A 17,550-nucleotide genomic window follows, 5' to 3' on the forward strand; every position below is an offset into this window, starting at 1 on the left:
CATGGTGCCACCTACATAATTTTTTTTTACTGGTTGAGCTCTTGCTTTACATACCTCACCTGCCTTCACAGGTGGCCTCTTGGCATGCACAGAGCAGTCTTATTGCCATTTACCACCAGGATTCCATGTGCTGCAGGTCTGAGGTTCCTCAGATCTGCAGAAAAAAAAAAATAGGAGTTGCCGGCTTACACTTATATTACATACATGCAGATTTAGACATGAAACCCATAATCCTTGGATATAATGTGCTTTTATGCTGCAAATTTGGAAGATTAGGGTCTGAAGCAGGTAAATCACTTTGTAAGGGTCCTTTTTTCCCCACATACTGAGGCCAGCGCTCTGCCTTTTGTAATCTTGCCCTTGATGTCTCTAGAAGATAATAATGGCTGATTGTTCAGCGGACCTCTGATACCAGTACAGAATCTTTAGGAGAGAAAAACATTTCAATCTTTGCAGACTTACTTCATTTCAGTATGGCATGATGTATGGGACCCAGAGGCATACTGCTTTTAGTCATGCAGAAGAGTTGGTTAAAAATTCAGATATGTCAAGAGTCTTTGCACTTCAGGAAGTTAAAAGAAATAATTCTGAAGTTAAAAGGAATAATTTTAAAGTATTCTTGGACCACTTTGAGTTAGTTTATTAATTCTTATTTGTTTCTTGATCATTCAGTTGTTTCAAGTTTCTGTTCAAATTTTTTGTTTTAACCAAGAACTCTACAATTTTATTTTTTTTAAAATAAACTTTGAGTTCTTTTGGGTGGGACTGATGCTTTAAGGGGGAAAAAACCCAAACAACAAAAAATAAGAGAAACCCCACTTTACTTTAAGTTGATGGCAATGGTGAGTCTGAGTTCCTGAGGGGAAAAGCCTTGTTGGTTTATCTGAGGCCAGGTATAGCAGAAAAGGGTTTAGCAGGGTGTGTCTGCTGCCTTTGCTACTAAACTACACTGCTCTACTGGACACATGTCATTACCATTTAGCTCATTCATTCTTGCAATATACCAATATATTTTCCAAAACTGATATTTTCCAAAACTTTTCCAAAAGTTGATATGAGAAACAGGTCATTAAAAAAAAAAGAAAAATTATATAGTGCAACTCCTTTAGGGTTCAGTGAAAACTGAGCATTTGCATGTCAAATGGACAGTTCCCATGAGTCTCTATCAAACAAGGGTCTTGAGCTCCATCTCCTGCACACCTGGGGAGTGCTCCAGTTACAGCTCTGTCCTCCAGTGACCTCCCAGGCATGTGGGGCTTTAGACACCTGGTGTCAGGGCGAGTACAGAAGATAAATATCTTGTGACCTTCTGCTCCGTCAGTGACCACAGATGAGGCAAGGTTACCTAAACGTCGTATTTAATCAGTAATCAGCTATAGAAATTGCATTTTAAGTGTTTGCACTTTATTTTAAAAGAGTATTTTATTTCTCTGTGGGACACTTATCCCTCTTCATAGTGTAAAATTCTGGGACAATCCAAGGGAATAAAATAGCTAACATTGTAAAATCTGTAACTGTGCATTAAAATATCCATCCCTCTACTGTGCAGACAGTGTGGGAAGTGTTACATGAAGGCACACGATATTTCCTGTCACTTTAGGCTCACTAAAGCCACTCTTAGTGCTTAGGACAGGGATGTTGAGTGCCATTTTTCGTTGGTTTTTGGTTTTGTTTTTGTTTTTTTCCATTCTGGTGAGACTCTTATTTACATTCTCTTTTCATAGATATATTTAACAGATGACAAAGAGTTTCTTACTACCCGTTTTAAAAATGTAGAGGCTTGACATGCCTCATTTAATGTGGCTCAGGCAGGTTGTGGAGCATCTGGTGAAATGAGCTACCACTGCCTTCAAGGGTTCTCCTGTCAAAAATGTCACTTTCATCATTGCTGGTAAAGAATGGCTGTGCCTTCCCTTTGCTGATGCCCTAGAAGTAAGAAAGCAAGTTTTATGTAATTCCTCAAGTGAGTAAAATTTGCTTGAGATATGTCATTTTTAGCATCATGTGTGACCCTAAATTCAAGCCATTTTAACCCGAAGTCCAGAGGGCCTTTGCAGGGGATGTCTGGTCAGCACAGCTCATGTTTTTACCTTAAACTATCAAGCTTCCAGGAAACTTAATCCAAGGGTACTCAAATGTCACTAGCCCACAGGCAGCAGTAATGAACAGGTACGGTGCTGTTCAAAAAGTTCTGCTTATTTTCTCCTTCCCCCTTCTAAATTTGGGTGGGGGCTTTTTTGTTTGTTTGTGTTTTGAGGATTTTTTTTACATTCCTTGTATCCAGTTGTTTTCCATATGGCTGGTACTTTCCATACAAGCTGTGCACCTCTACCCTGACCTGAGTCTTCTGAAACTGCTTACCAAAGGTGGCCTAAGTGCTTCCATTAACATTTCAGCCACTCCTGTGGAAAGAATATAGTCAAGCCTTTTTTTTGTTTTGTGGTAGATAAAAATTACTGGTAATTACCACTTAGAGCTTGTGTCTTTCACAGCAGCCCTTCATTTAATTGCTGTTTCTTAGTACTAAGCCAGCCACATGCTGTGTTGTTGAGTTGTGGCTCTCCCTGCCAGCCCCCTTCCAGCCTGCCCCCTTCCACCAAAAAAAAAAAAAAACCACAACCAAAACAAAACCCAAATAAAAAAAAAAAAAAAAGGAAAAAAAAACCAAAACCAACAACCAAACCAAAAAACCAAAAACAGCAACAACAAACCCCCTCCCAAAAAACTAACTAAAACAACAACAAAAAAAAACCCCAAAAACCAAGAAAAAAAAGAAAAATCCCAAACAAACCTACCCACAAAAAACCTACAACAGTAAATTCCTGCTTATGCTACCTGAAAAGATGTCTCTTGCCAACATGGTGCTTTTGAAAGTATCTCTAAGGAGGTGGCTGCTTCTATTACAGTTTAAGTGAAGTCATGCTCTTTCTAAGTGTGAGCTGGCATTTTCCCTTGTACAAGACTCTCTTTGTGTGAATAGACTGAGGTTATGGGCTTATTTTTTTTTTAAACCAGGTCTCCCTTAGCCTGTGACATCACAGTACGGTAATGAGCTGGGGAAGGAATTTGATTTAACAAGCCAAAAAAAGCTAAGGTCTTTATGGAAAACAGCACGTTTGGCGTTTGCTTCAGAGTTTACAGAAGCAGAGAGAAAGGGCAAACTAAGGTTTCTGACCTGCCACACATTATCTATCAAATTAAATCTTTATCTTTCTATATTGGGAGGTGTATTTAAAGTAGCATTTTTCCAGGTGATACTTGTGGAATTCTTTGAATTGTAGCTGGTTTGTTCATTGTAGTAGTGAAATTTACAACTTTCTACTAGACGTAGTACAGGAGGATATTGATTCTCAGGAGAAAATATGCTTTTGTATATCCTGTGCATGTGATAACTAGGAGAACCAGCCAGCACATTCAGTGTCTATATTCTTCAGACAGCACTTGCAAAGTCTTCTTGCTTCAGTGTTTAGTTGCTCTGAAGGGGTATATTTCTCTAGTTGAGTGTATTACTCTTCCTGACACTAAAGCAAATTTCAGTTCATAAAGATGCTTTCCGAGTGTCTGTTCAGCTTCATCTTTTAGTTGTTTAACACTGGAGGAAATTAAGCATAGTACTGTGAGCAGTCACATTTAGCAGCAACAGCATTCCTGGGTTTTATGGCATTTGATGTGTGCTGTGGCACTTAGTTGATATCTCTGTGCATGCACCAGGATACCACGTTCTTTAACTCCTGAGAAATGAGGAAGGGTATTTTAGGGGAAAGCATCTGAAAGCCAAGATGACTTGCTGTCTCCTACTAGCCTGTGCTTTGGCTTTTAGGTAGACAGACTCCATAGCTGAAGTCTCATGCAGTCAGGTAAAATATTGAAAACCAAGCTATTGCTTGTGTGATATGCTAGTAAACAAATACTCTTTTGAGAATGTCTGGTCTTCCCCCCTCTCTAAAGCAATTTGATCTGGAATGTGTCAAACTTGTGTTTCTACAGAAATGTGCGGTGCTCCTTGCTGTTTAATGTCGAGCCTTTTTATGACTTACAAAAGCTCCAAGCAAGCATTTAGAATAGCTCCAAGCAAGCATTTCCTATCAAATAGCAAACTGTCTGAGAAATACAGCAACTATTAATATGACAGTTTAGTTGTATTTAGAGATTTTGCTAACATTAAATGAATTAACCACTGTTTATTTTAATTTTCTGTAATTAGGTAGAAAAGAACCCACATCTGAGGAACTTGGCAATCTGAAGGAATTTTAAAGCAGAGCAGTTTGAGCTGGAATAACCAGTTCAGTTAATAACATTTTCCTCCACGTGCCCAAAGAGAAAGTAATGAACACCTTAATCAAATAATATCCTAATATAGTCCAAATGTGCTGTAGGTCATTTTAATCCGGTCCTTTTCAGCAGGAAAAGAAGGAGTAATGAGTTTTTGCTTGGAAGAGGGGAGGGAAGCAGGGGCAGAGGGACAGGAAGTGGTAGGTGCTGAAAGGAGATGTCTCAGGGATTTCTCAACTACTTTCATCAAACAAGGAATTCAAAAAAACCAGCCTGTGCAAGTCTCACTTTCAATGAAATATTCTCCTGCAGGAGAATAGTGAGATGACTGAAGTGCGTAATTTTGTGCAAAGCATAGATGAAGTTGCTAACTGTTCAAAACCCCAAACTCACATGGTATGTCCTATTTATAGCCTAGGAACAGCAATGGCATGTGGAGAATTTAGCAACATCCTCCTTCTCTACAGACTGTACACATTTGGCCTCTCACTGGCAAAACTGTTTTGTGGACTCTGTAGTCTGACTTACTGTTAAATATTACTTGTTTGCTGGATATTTGTTGAAATGGTGTGTCAAAGTCTACTGAAATGATAGGTCAAAGTCAAGCATCCTGGCTATATTGGATTCATCATTTAATGATAGCAAGTTTCATTTTGTTGATATGTATCTTTGAAGGGGGATTTTCCTACATGCCCTGTGCAGAAAATTAAATTACATGCATGCCCTTAGAGGGAGAGCCCTGCAAACTGCACTCCACTAGAGTTACAAGGTTTTGGCTCTTGTATAAAATCTCCAATTGCTGTTTTCTCCATGATCTGTTCCTGGTAAAAGGGACTGAGAGTGAAGGCATTTTTGTGTGGTAGTTCCCTGATGGACAGTGGGCATGGTGACACAGTGGGGAGCGCAACTCAGGCAGGGGAGGTGATGTGCTGCTCTTGTTGGAAATGGCTTCTCTTCCCACTTGCGTGTGTAACACAGCTAATGGATGGCACAGACTTCAGTTATATCCTTGGACCACCATCATGTTTCCCCCCTCTTCACTTACATAATGTGATTTTTGAGCTAGTACTAGGCTAGATATCCTCTTCATTCATATCATTTCAGTTTTCTTTTTATAATGTTCCCGTTACAGGCTTTTGCCTGGGTCTGGAGGTAGCAGCCTAAAATACATTTTGGGTAGAGCTAACTCTACATAGGGACCTTTTCAAGCAGCTACATGCTCTCTCACAATAGAGCGTTTTAGAGGTTCCTAGCTTTAAAACAATTCCATTTCCTTGAAAAATTGGGAAGAAAGCAGTCTGCAGAGTGCTTAAGCCTGCTGGCTGGTTGAGACCTCAGACTGTAACCTTCCCAAGACTCACTGCTTGCAGTGAATAAACACTGCCCTGTTCTTTGTGCTCCTGGCAGAGCAGGCTGCCGCTGGGTGAGACACACTGCACTAAGCACAGTTACGTAGGCATACCTTCATTTAAGGAGATTTTGCTGTGATGAGTCTTAATCTAATGGATGAGAGCAGCTCTAACGAGTCCTACTGATAAAGACAAAACATCAACGATAATTCTTTACTTTCTTCAGCTGTCAGAGAAACAGATGTTTGGCCTTATATTTCTGAGCATAATTTGTTCTATTAGTCCAGCATAGCCTGTGTGGCAGCAGTCTTGTCAAACTCCAATAGGTATTGAGCCATGCCTTTCAGAAGTACAGCAAGTATTAATTAGGCTTTAGAAAATAGTTAAAAGCAGCATGACCTCCAACCGTTAACATTTGTGAAACAGAATTGAAAGTGAAAAATCTTAGTCTTTATAGGCAAAGGTTTGTAGGTGGTTGTTTCAGTTAAAGCATTCAATTCCTACTCTATTGCCCTTGAAAGTAAGTGGTCAAAGAACTCCAGCATAGAGATCATGTATCTTTTTTCAGAAATTAAAGGTTAGGCTGCCATTTATGAAATATTTACCGAATTGTACCAGCTACTGAAAGACTGTATCCTCAGAAGACTTTAACACTGATACACCTCAGAAAGCCTATTTGTTTGTTTAAGGCATGTTTATCTCTGTTCCTAATATATATTAAAGAAGGTTTTTCTAGCAACCATAATACCTGTTCAGAGAGCAAGTGAACTGCATGGCCTTTTGTCTCCATTTACTGCCTTCCTCCTGCCCCTGCCTAACCCAAATTCCTTCCTCAGGAGGTCCCTTTCTTATTCACCAAAATTATTAACATGTCAGTATTTTTTTCGAGCTCTCTCATTTACATAGGAGAGTTGTAGATTCATTCTTTAGATGGAACAGGAGCCCTGTGCCCCCCGGTGAAAAGACTAAGGAATTTTCCCCTTGTCTCTATCCTTTTTCGTGCAAGCGACCGTAAAGGTCACTCTTTCCTTGTGCTGACATTATCTAGATGGGTTAGAGAGTATTAAGAGCAAGGCTTAGTTTAGCGTCCTTTCCCCTCCCCGCTGGGATTAGATCATGCTTTATCAGAGCAATTGTTCCATCCCCGACATGTGCAGGGCAGATTTCAACTGCAGCATTTTGTGAAACTGATTTTTCATCCATACATTCAGAAGTCATGTTCTGCTCAACTCAGTATCAGTATTAGGCTCTCTGTTAAGCTGAACATTTCTCTTTCCTTATTCACCTGGGATTTCTCCTCTTTAACATCAAACCAGAGGCTGAGTGTGAGAGTGCTACTAAACAGCCAAGCCCTTAGCTCAGCTCCACCAGCACCAGCTGAGTGGGGAGCCTAGCCAAGCGGTGTCTGTAAGTGCAATGGTACAGGCCCTCATTCTGTGACCTTCAGCTGTAAAGAAGAAATTCTCCTTCTGTTCCTTAAGGATTTTATCATTCATTGAATTGCCCGCCAAGTGTGGGCAGTTTTCTAACTGTGCCATGTTCCTTATGTGTTAGTTGGATGGGATGCTCTTTATTTCTCCAGCAGACCATTGTGCTTTCTTAGGCAGCATTGGAGGCTGCTTCACAAGACCATATTTACCAATTTAAGTGACTTAGCACTACAACCTCTTTAAATCAAGTATCCCAGCTGTTGGAATTCAATCTTGTTTCAGCAAAAGCAGATTTTGGATGCAAGCCACGGAAAAATAAGCCTTAGGAAAAATGTGTAACAAAGTTAAAAAGTACTAACCATCTGTGGTGGTGTGCTTGATTAACACGTTAACGTGGTTTGTATTGACCTTTAGTCCCATGCTGTCCCTCAGTGGCATTGGTTTGTTTCCCATGCCTGTACAGAGAGCGTGCTGTCCTTTCTGTCCTAGGGAACTGAATGAAGCAGCATGAGAAATAATAATACCTACTGGTGCATTTTAATTTGAGGTGAAAATAATTTTGCAGGTGAAAGGAGCATCAGAAGTGTGATTTGAACTGATAAGAGTGATGATAAAACCACATTTTTCTGCATGAAATGCATTCTTTTGCATGCATTTACTGCTCTAATTCAGCTGCACTTTCAGGCTGACCTACATTACAAGAAGCCAACAGAGCAGAGAACAGGAGAATGGCCTTTTGATTGCAAGTTCTGGTACCTGAAATCATTGCTAATTTACTGATCTCTTGGGTCCTTCAAGCTCCTGGTTCTACCTATGTGCAACTGATTGAAAATGTGGTGTGAATGTGGAGTGTGGCAGTACCAAACAGTGCTGCACTTTCTTTATGAGAGTATAATCACAGATTCCTGTAATTTCGGATTTCCATCTTGATTATGTAAAATTGAACAGAGCTTTCATAGCAAAGCTAACCAGCTCCACACAGAGTAGTATCTGCATCTACACCACTTGAATATATGTTGCTTTCCATACTACTAGCTGTGTAACCATCATGCTCTAATAAACTCTGCATTGTTTTTTCTTAATCAGAGGTGATATTTCTTTTCATTCAGCAGTTAGCAGCCTTTTGTTTCTAAATATTAATTTCTGTATAAATCACTTTATCCATATAGGTGCTTTGTGCAGTTTCAGTTCTTTGCTGATTTAAAATATTTTGTAAAAAGAACTCAGCATTTTATTGTTGCTTTTTTTACAACAGCTGCACAAGCATTAAAGAAGGAAGATACTTGATTTTCTTACTGCTGTAGCACTGGTTGAAATCTAGTTATTAGGGTTGAAAATTTTTCATGGAGAGATCAGATCTGTGTTTTTAGGAAGCAAGAGAAAATAACTGGCATGCAAGATCACCTGGTTTCCTACCAGTAGAGTACCTCTTCAATTTACGTACCCTGGCATTAGCAGGAGATAGTAAGGTTTATTACAAATTTGGATCCTAACTTACCCAGGAAAAAAATTCACCTATTTGCTATTGAGGGCACAAAAAAATACTGTAGCTACAGAGGCACATATGGAAAAATACAGTATCAAGTTACTGTGTCCTCATCATTAAAATATCCTGTCATACAATATATGTTTATCATTAAAGTAGTGATAATTCTTGGGCCACTTTTATCCCTCTTTAATTTATTACAGCAGCAAAAGAGGATTGGAGTTTGATTTTATAAAAGAGCTTTACAGTGTATCACATGGGGAAGCTGAAGCCTGTGGCTCATGGATATTTCCAAAAGAATATTGCAAAGCCTTTCACGTGTTTTCTGAATGAACGCAATCACAACTTCTTTGCTAAACCATGAAGAAAGGAAATAGGAAAACCACGTAAAAAAAGTCACACAGCAAGCTCTCCAAATAAGCACTTTGTTTGGCACTCTATCCCCACATCACTTATCACTGTCTGTAGTCCCAAAGAGCTTCTTACACTGGTTCTTAGGAGGAGATAATACAAAGTTGCATTGATTTTTGTTGCATTTGAATGTACTCTTGTGATTTCTGAAGTGTTTAGGAGACAAACCAGCATTTCACAAAGAAAATATTGTACTGTCTGGCTGCCTCAGAAAAGTCACAGAAGAGCGTGGAGAGCTGCTTGAAGAGAATGTCAGTGTGACACTCCACACTAAAACATTTTAGAAAGCAGATATTGTTTCAGTCTTTGTATTGAAGACACTGTATAATGCACTGTGAGAGGAACAGGCCAGGTTTTGCTTTTTGGGTGCAAGTAGGGTTGTGAATGGAACTATTCAAGGTAGTGTCAGTGTGTGCCTGACATGTCGTAAATTCAAAATCTGGCCACAGGATTTGAGGGGTTTTGTTGGGTTGGGTTTTTTTTCCTGAAACTTGAATTCTATTTTATTAAGAGAAAACTTCTAAATTTTTTGTGCAACATTTCCCTTAGTAGTTTAAGAACCTTTAGATGTCAGTATAAAAGAGTGTATGAAAAAGGAAGGCCTTTTTGCATGGAAGCAAGAAGACAACACTTAGGGTTTGGATTTGGGATTTTTTTTTTGTGCTTTGATTTGGTTTTTTTAAATCAAAATGTATAGTTTCTCTAAGTAATGTGAGTAGAAACACTTTCTTTCCTTGAGTTCCACATCATCATCTTCACCCCTTCTCCCCTCCATTACTAGGATCTTTTTGAACTTTTTTTCCTGCTACTGCTTTCTCTTAGCTCACCCAAATAGGTAGTTTCTAACACACAGATGTTTGGCCCATTTCTTTAGACTGCTTTGTGCAAAGGCTCCCTCTGTCACATTCTTCTCCCTCTTGTGCCAAGGGGGGTTCACCACATATTTGGACTTAGATGAGGTGGCAGCTGCCCCCGAGACCCTGCTGAGAGAGGGAGGGAGTGCAGGAGCCATTGTGAGACAGGAGCTGCCACAGCGGTTTGGGCTGCCATTCCCACCTGGGATGGGGTAGGATGGTGGCACCTGTCTGAGCACCTGTTGTGTGGTAGGGGACATGGGCTGTGAGGGATAGATGCTATCACCTTTTACAACTTTTGTTGCTTTTTTGGTTCATTATGAAGTGCAACACTTGGGGTCCTAAAGAAAATGAGTTCTGCAAAGACTTATTGTCGCTAGCAAGCATGGGGCAATACCTCTGCTGGCTATGAGTTTTGTCTCTGGACAGGGTGTCTGTCTGGAACCACAGAGGTTCAGCTGACTTCTCTGTCTTTGCAGTGTTTGGGATTGGTTCCATCTGTTATGCAGGTGGTGACTGTGTTCTTCAAAAGGGTGAGGTGAATGAAAGCAGCTGCTCCCTTGAAGGTTTGCCAGAGTCAATCTCCTAACAAATCCATCATTTGCTTCCTTCTTAATTGCAAATAAGACAATCAGAGAGGCTGGCCAAGACAGTAGGTGAAGGGGGAGAAGATGACTGACATCAGCAAGGATGGTATGGATTAGCCAGTAAACCATCGCAAATGAGGTTTTACTACTAAAACTGCTTGATGTATGGTGGGCCTGATGGTCAGACTGAAGAGAAGAGTGGAAAGGGTTGAACAAAACACTGGTTTAATGCTGAAGCAGGGGGAGGAGGAGCAAATGAAGTCCAGGACATCTCCAAAAGAATATGAAAGCCAAAAAAATGGAAGGTTGATAGTGCTAACAAAGCCAGGAGACCAAAAGCATCAAAAGCTGTCTTGAAACTTGGCTGGAGTGATTGTAAAAGCCCACAATGAGGAAGCTTCCAGATTTTCTTAAACCATGAAACTTCTTAGTTGTTTGATCCTTTCCTCTCCCTTCCCACCACTGCTACTGATGCTTCAGAAGAATGTTGATCTGACTCAGAAGGATTTCCTCCCACTTGTTTCTGTAGGCATTTTTTGTTGCATCAAACAAAGGAAGGCACTGGCAGCATGTTTGTACGGTCCTGCTAGTAGCACACCCACATTTTATTCCTTCTAAAAGAGCTGATTGCCCAAACACTTGCACTTTTGTAGATGAAGAATTCAGCCAAAGAGAAAATATGCTAATAATTTTCTAAGCTGCTAATAACTATAGTTTACTAAAGTGCAGCAGCATTGTAGAAGTGACACTAATTGCCCTGTTGCATCTTGACTTAGACAAAAATGAACACACATTCAGAGACAGTGTAAATGTAACAGCAACTTCTGGAAAATCTGGGTCTAGATGAGTAGTTTAAGGGCATCACTGTGAATGCCTTGTGACTGACTGCCATTAGGTTTGAATGCAGCCCTTTTCCCATTCACAAGTCTTTGTAATGGTGCAGGCTTTGAAAAGCCTTCTCCCTGTAGGTGGCAAATACAAAGCTGCTGATGCAGGCTTATCAAGGAGGAGCAAAAGCAGCCCCCTGGAAAGCTCTCCTCCTTCCACCAAGCAGCTGAGGCATGGGCGTCTGTGTGTACCCCACTGCCCTCCTCCTTCCACCCATGGTGGCTCATCCCAACATGTGCCATTTCCTGCACCCATTCAGTTGACCTGGGCACGTGCTGTGGCCTGGACTGTCTTGAAAAGCTTTGTTTTGCCATCTGCTTCTGTCCTTAGCTATCTCAGTTCTCTTCTTCAAGTAATACATCAGTAGATTGATTTCTGCTCCCCGCAGGAGTGTCTGGAGCATAATTTTTATTGCCACAACCTCACAAAGTTGTCCCCAGGTTCTGGCAGAATGTTTTGAGGAAAATAAATGGGTGGTTCCTTTGAATGTATTTTTTTCCTCTCCTAGCAATCCTCTGCCATGCTTGGAGTCCTCGCCAGAAAGGCTCCTCCAATAAGAAGCAGTGTTTTCTCGTAGGTTTTACTGCATAATTGTCTATTTTGCTACATAATTACCTGTCCCACACTAATTGCATAGACAACATGCACTTCCAGAATTACATGCTGTCACAAGTGCACGCCCTGATTAGGCTGTTACATGCATGTGCCTTAATTGTGAGTTATGGATTGCAGCTGTGGTGAGAGGGTGGGCTCTTACTTGCTAAGAGGTTTAGGCAAAAAACTACCTGTGGTTCTCTTACCGAACTTGAATATCCAAATATGATGTGAACTGGAGTGGTTCACACAGCACAGAGGTGGAAACAGACCTGCTTCAGTGAATGCAGTCTCTGGACAATCAGGTATATTTCCAGCTCCATGGTGTGCAGGTATGAGAAGCACAGGAGCAAGAACTCCATCGGCTCTGCAAGGAGATGTGTTTTGGTGGCAGGAGAACACATCTTCATTAACTGATTTTCTGTCCATTCAGGATATGGTTTTGAAGCTAAAGAGGACGTAGTTAGCTACCAATGTCACTAGTGGCTTTGATCTATCAGATTATAAGCAAATATTAGTGGGAGCATAATTTCATACCCATGGTTTGTGTGAAAGGGGACAGCTATCAGTCCTGGACTTTGCACAGACTGCTCTAGGGGCCACCATACTCATTTTTGCACCAGCAAGTCGAGCAGGGAAGATGTAACCCCAAATATCAAAAAGGTATTGCAGTCTTAAATCCTGTCACCTGAGTACCTGTTGTGTACATGGAGCTCTGCAAGCAAATCAAGAGCAATACCCTTTCATTTTAAAAGAAGCTGTTATCTATGATTCTTTCATTCCATCTGTGCCTACTGTACAGAGTAAGCACTTTTTATGCTTTATATTTGTTTGCAGAGCATCTGATTTCTTGAATATGTCATTAACGGGACTAAAGAAGAAACTGACCACATTTCAATATTTAAATGATAAAAAATACAATATCCTTTAAGAAAAGAACTGCTATGAACTTCAGCTGGAATATTTCTAAGTTCAACAGAAAGTGAAGAAGTGAAGCAAGTAAAACCAGTTTGAAGTTTGTCAAGTAAAATATGTAGACAAAAGCAGGTTGTTTGTTTTTCAAGATTTTTTTTTTCCTCCGGTGTTTAAGCACAGTTAGGAAGAAAGTATCTGATGGCTGAAGCCTGCATTGTCTTCAACTGTGTACAACTATGTAATTAGACAGAAAGCTTTTCAGAGTGTTTTTAGAAAGAGCTCTTCTGGGTGACTGGTAGTAATTCATTAAGGTGTGTCAAATGCATTTGGCTGCCAGTATAAATCCAGTGACAATATGATTGTTCAGGTCACTGGTAAGTGCCATTGTGCTCTTTGTTCATCATCTTCTGCTGTGGTGTGTGCTAATAGCATGCTGGATAAGGGACAGCAAGGCAGGGGTGACTACCTGACAATGGTGCTCTTGTTGGTGGCCACTAAGTTCACAGGGTTTGATCAGTGCCATTTGCTTTCAAAGTCAACACGTCACACATAGAAACACATGTGCAAAGCAGGCAGAGAGCTCAGGTACTGTCTTTCTCTTTTAAAGTGTGCGTCAAAGGGAATAATGTATCACTTTTGGTTTTCATTATTTAGGAAGTTAGCAAGTGCTTTTTGAAGAACTGTGTTTAAAATGTCCTCTTTAGTTTTGGTGTTGTGGATTGGTTTTGCCCTTTAGCAGTATAGAATTATTGAGAAGTTAATTGACGTGTTACCAACTTAATCAGAAGTTCCTTCAGACTTTACTCTCAATAAGTTCATTAGGCTGCTTGACCAGTAAAATTTGCCTATATATGAGCATAAATATGAGTATTTATGTCAATAAGCTTGTGACCAGAGGCAACACATCAGGGAGAAACATGAATCCAGTAGATCTGCACTACAGATCAAAGTGGAAGGGAGGATACCATGACTATGGTCCCTGTCATGCTCTTTGTGGTGTTTTTCATGCTATGGGAGTTACAGATGCTTCCTGTCTCCCAAGTGCAATTGTGTGTAGGTTTCCATGTGGGATGGAGGAAGACCCCATGTCTCTCCAGCACCATGTAATTCTACTCCATGTTTTATGACCAGGATTGAGCATTGAGAATTGAACATTCCCTACCATTGCCACATCATTTTTCCTAACTTGGTGTGAGTGACCAACTCTTTCAGCATATTAGTATCTGTTTCCGCAAAGCACAGGCAGTAATACTTTTCATCAGTAGAAGCATTATGAGATTTCACTTAGGCGTGGAAAGCATTTTGGAGTACCAAGATGATAGGTGTTGTGTACTGCATGTGCAAATCATTGAGGAATCTAAACTGCCAAGTTACTGTTAACTTAGAAATTCAAAGTTTATTCCTAGTCACAGACCAAGACACAGGCATGAAATAATGACAAAGTCAGGATGGTAAGCAAGTAGGAGATTCTTAAATGAAAGTTTGTTGTTGTTTTAGTACCTTTTCCAGCTTATGGTAAGGTAACTCCCTACTTTTTGTGTTAATGGCTTGCCTTGCTTTCCCATGCTCTGAGGGAATGCTTTAATCTCAACTTTAAGAAGTGCTAGGATTTGTTTTCCAGATGGTGTTTGCTCTGCAAAAAATTAGGTGTTCATTTTTTAAGACTTCATAATTTTTCTCTCTTTTATTTTAGAAATCTTCCAGAATCCCTGAGGATGACATCAGGTTAAGAAAAAACAGAGACCAAAACTGTGCCAATTTCTTGGAGCCATCTACTGTGCTTGCTACAAAGGAAGAGAAAATGGAAATTGAAGTTCCAGTTTCTGAACATAAAAACATCACCACAGTGGCTTCACCACATCCCACAGACAATCCAACCCACTTCTTTTCGCCTGCTTCCAACCGAAATGGACTTAGGGACAGGCATGAATCTCTGGACAGTGAAGTTGCTAAAGAGATCAGATACCTAGATGAAGTGCTGGAGGCAAATTGTTGCGATTCTGCTGCAGACAGTACATTTAATGGGACATCCTCCCCTGAACCAAGTGCAGTCTCCATTATGGATGGTTCAGGAGCATCTGCTAATGTCAATAAAGAGTCAGTATCTAGTGAAAGGGAAGAAAATGTAGCAGACAAGCAGGTATCCTTGGAGGTTGAGACATGTGAAGCTAATATAACAGATGAGAATCTGAAATCCAATGGCCATTCCGTGGGTGGTCTGAAAGAAGACACTAAGGAGAGTCTGAAGGTGCCAGGAAGTCCCACTTCTTCAAACAGTTCTAGAAGATCCTCTAAGGATGGAGAGACAACTCTTACAACCCTTAAGAAAGAGGCAAAGTTTGAACTGCGAGCCTTCCACGAAGATAAAAAGCCCTCAAAGCTCTTTGAAGATGAGGAAGAGAAAGAAAAATACAGAGTCCGCAAAGTGAGACCATCAGAGGAAATGATGGAACTTGAAAAAGAAAGAAGGGAACTCATTAAAAGCCAGGCTGTCAAGAAGAACCCCAACATTGCTGCCAAATGGTGGAACCCTCCTCAGGAGAAGCCCCTGGAGGATCAGCTGGATGAAGAGCATCTTGAGTCTCACAAGAAGTACAAGGAACGTAAGGAGAGGCAGCAGCAGCAAGGTGCAGCACCAACATCCCCCAAACAGGTCAGCTGCTCCTTTGTATCCCCAGAGCCTGTCAATATCAAGAAAGAAGATATTGTCACAGAGCAAATTGACTTCTCAGCTGCCAGGAAGCAGTTCCAGCTGATGGAGAATTCAGGTCCATCTCAGGGTCAGGCCCCACCAAGGCGGTCAGTAACACCCAAAATGTTCTCTGTCAAACCCTTCTACAAAAGCCTCAATTCTCCATATGTGGACAGGCCGATGTCGTCCGTGACAAGACCCGTTTCAGTGTGCGGGCAAACTGGACAGCTTGAGGGTAACAACGCCACGGTTGTCAAAGCACAGAAAGTCTCCTGTAGCTCAGAAGATGACAAAAGCACTCAGAATACCACAGCTGACACAGCACGAGACTTACCTTGCAGTGATAGCCCCAGAGCTGGACCAGCCTCAAAACTGTGGGCAGAGGATGGAGAATTCATGAGTGCAAGGGCAGTCTTCACAATGGTCAAGGACGATGGACAGGGAATTCTAGATCACTTCCCAAAGTCAGGAAGCGCCTCTTCGCCGCCAGAGGAGCTTGACTCCGGTTTGGATGACTTGTCTGTCAGGTCTCAGGATACCACGGTCTTGGAGACCCTTTCCAATGACTTCAGCATGGATAACGTAAGTGACAGCGGTGCCTCCAATGAGACCATGAGCGCCCTGCAGGAAAGCTCTCTAGCGGATTTCTCTCTGCCGCAGACCCCACAGGCTGAAACTCCAGCAGAGTGCAGGGCTGAAGGCATCTCCAAGTCTTTCAGTGACCCAGGCTGTGATTCACCCTCCTCTGCCTTGGCAGACTCCATGCTGATGGACGACCAGCTGGACTACCAGGCTGGCCTGCTAGTTCAAAACGCCATCCAACAAGCCATAGCTGAGCAGGTGGAGAAAGGAAACCCGAAGGAAGAAGGAATCCCAGCAGAGAAAGAGGCCTCAGCCAAAGAGCAGCCAGCCGGCACTGGGCCAGGTCCAGCCTCCAAGGAGCATCAAAACCCAACGTTTGAGCCACCCCAGGTGTCTTCACCAGTTCAAGAGAAAAGGGACACCATACCAAAGACTTCAAAAGAGGAAGACTCAGGACTCAGGGAAGGGAAGAGTTTGCAGCAGTCGCCCATGTACTCAGCCAGCCAGCCATTTCTTGTGGAAGAAAACAGGCATGAAGTCAGCTATTTCAGCAAGTATTCAGAGGCAGCGGAGCTTCGGAGCACTGCCTCCATCCTGGCCACACAGGAGCCTGAAGTGACTGTGGGCCCTTTCAAGTTGCGGTCAAGGAAACAGCGGACTTTGTCCATGATTGAAGAAGAGATCAGAGCTGCCCAGGAACGAGAAGAGGAGCTGAAGAGGCAGCGGCAGGGTTTGCAAATGGCACCAAGCCCTGTTACAAAGAGTGCACCACCCATGCCCACCAGAACCGTGTCTTACAAAACTGCACCAGGTAAGAGCTCAAAGTGTCAGAGCAGAAGTGAAACGTGACTGAAGGGTCAGGTATGGTTTAGTTTTATGTAATTTTTTAATGAAAATACTGTTTTGCAGGGATGGGAGGGCAGATGACTTCACCTGCCTGGAAACTGCATGGGACAGCTTAATTTTCTGGCTGTGAGCACACCTGCAGAAGGTTCTGGGTTTTCACAAATACAGTGCAGAGATGCTGATCATCCTTACTAAACCCCGTTCTGTATTCACCCATTGCCACATGGTAGCATGACATGTCCATCACTGTGCTACTCAGACCACCCACTGAAATTTAGGATCATTTCAAGGAAGCACAGCAGCAGTTCTTACAGCTGTGTGGCTGTTTGAAAGACAAACATCCAAGACTGTGCTTAATAGGTTTCCTGTTCTCTTGCACGCCATTAGGGAAGTGCAGAATAAGTGGAGATGTGCAGATTTTGGGGTATGAATTAGATATCTTTTTCTCTGTGTTTTGCTTTCTGTTTTGAGATCTTGGTCTTAATGAGCTTTGTCTTGTAAAATTATATCCAGAGTTATGAGTTGCTGTGTATTTTAGCTGGTGTTATTCACTACTGAATTAAACAAGCAACACAAACAAATAGTTCAATAGATTCAGTGGAAGTCCTCTTGACCAATTAGTTTCTGCATTCTTTTTCTGACAT

General features: G+C 41.5%; 1 protein-coding gene across 4 annotated transcripts in view; it reads left to right on the top strand.

Moving 5' to 3' along the window:
* PALM2AKAP2 (PALM2 and AKAP2 fusion) overlaps positions 1 to 17,550 on the top strand; it is a 264,975-nt gene that overhangs the window by 230,998 nt on the left and 16,427 nt on the right. For all 4 annotated transcript variants that reach the window (XM_066569518.1, XM_066569519.1, XM_066569520.1 and 1 more), the window contains one exon: positions 14,480 to 16,871. In XM_066569518.1, coding sequence (XP_066425615.1) covers positions 14,480 to 16,871 — 2,392 coding nt within the window. The remainder of the gene's footprint in view (positions 1 to 14,479; positions 16,872 to 17,550) is intronic.

The sequence above is a fragment of the Molothrus aeneus genome, chromosome Z (assembly GCF_037042795.1).
Source record: "Molothrus aeneus isolate 106 chromosome Z, BPBGC_Maene_1.0, whole genome shotgun sequence".
Classification (NCBI taxonomy): domain Eukaryota; kingdom Metazoa; phylum Chordata; class Aves; order Passeriformes; family Icteridae; genus Molothrus; species Molothrus aeneus.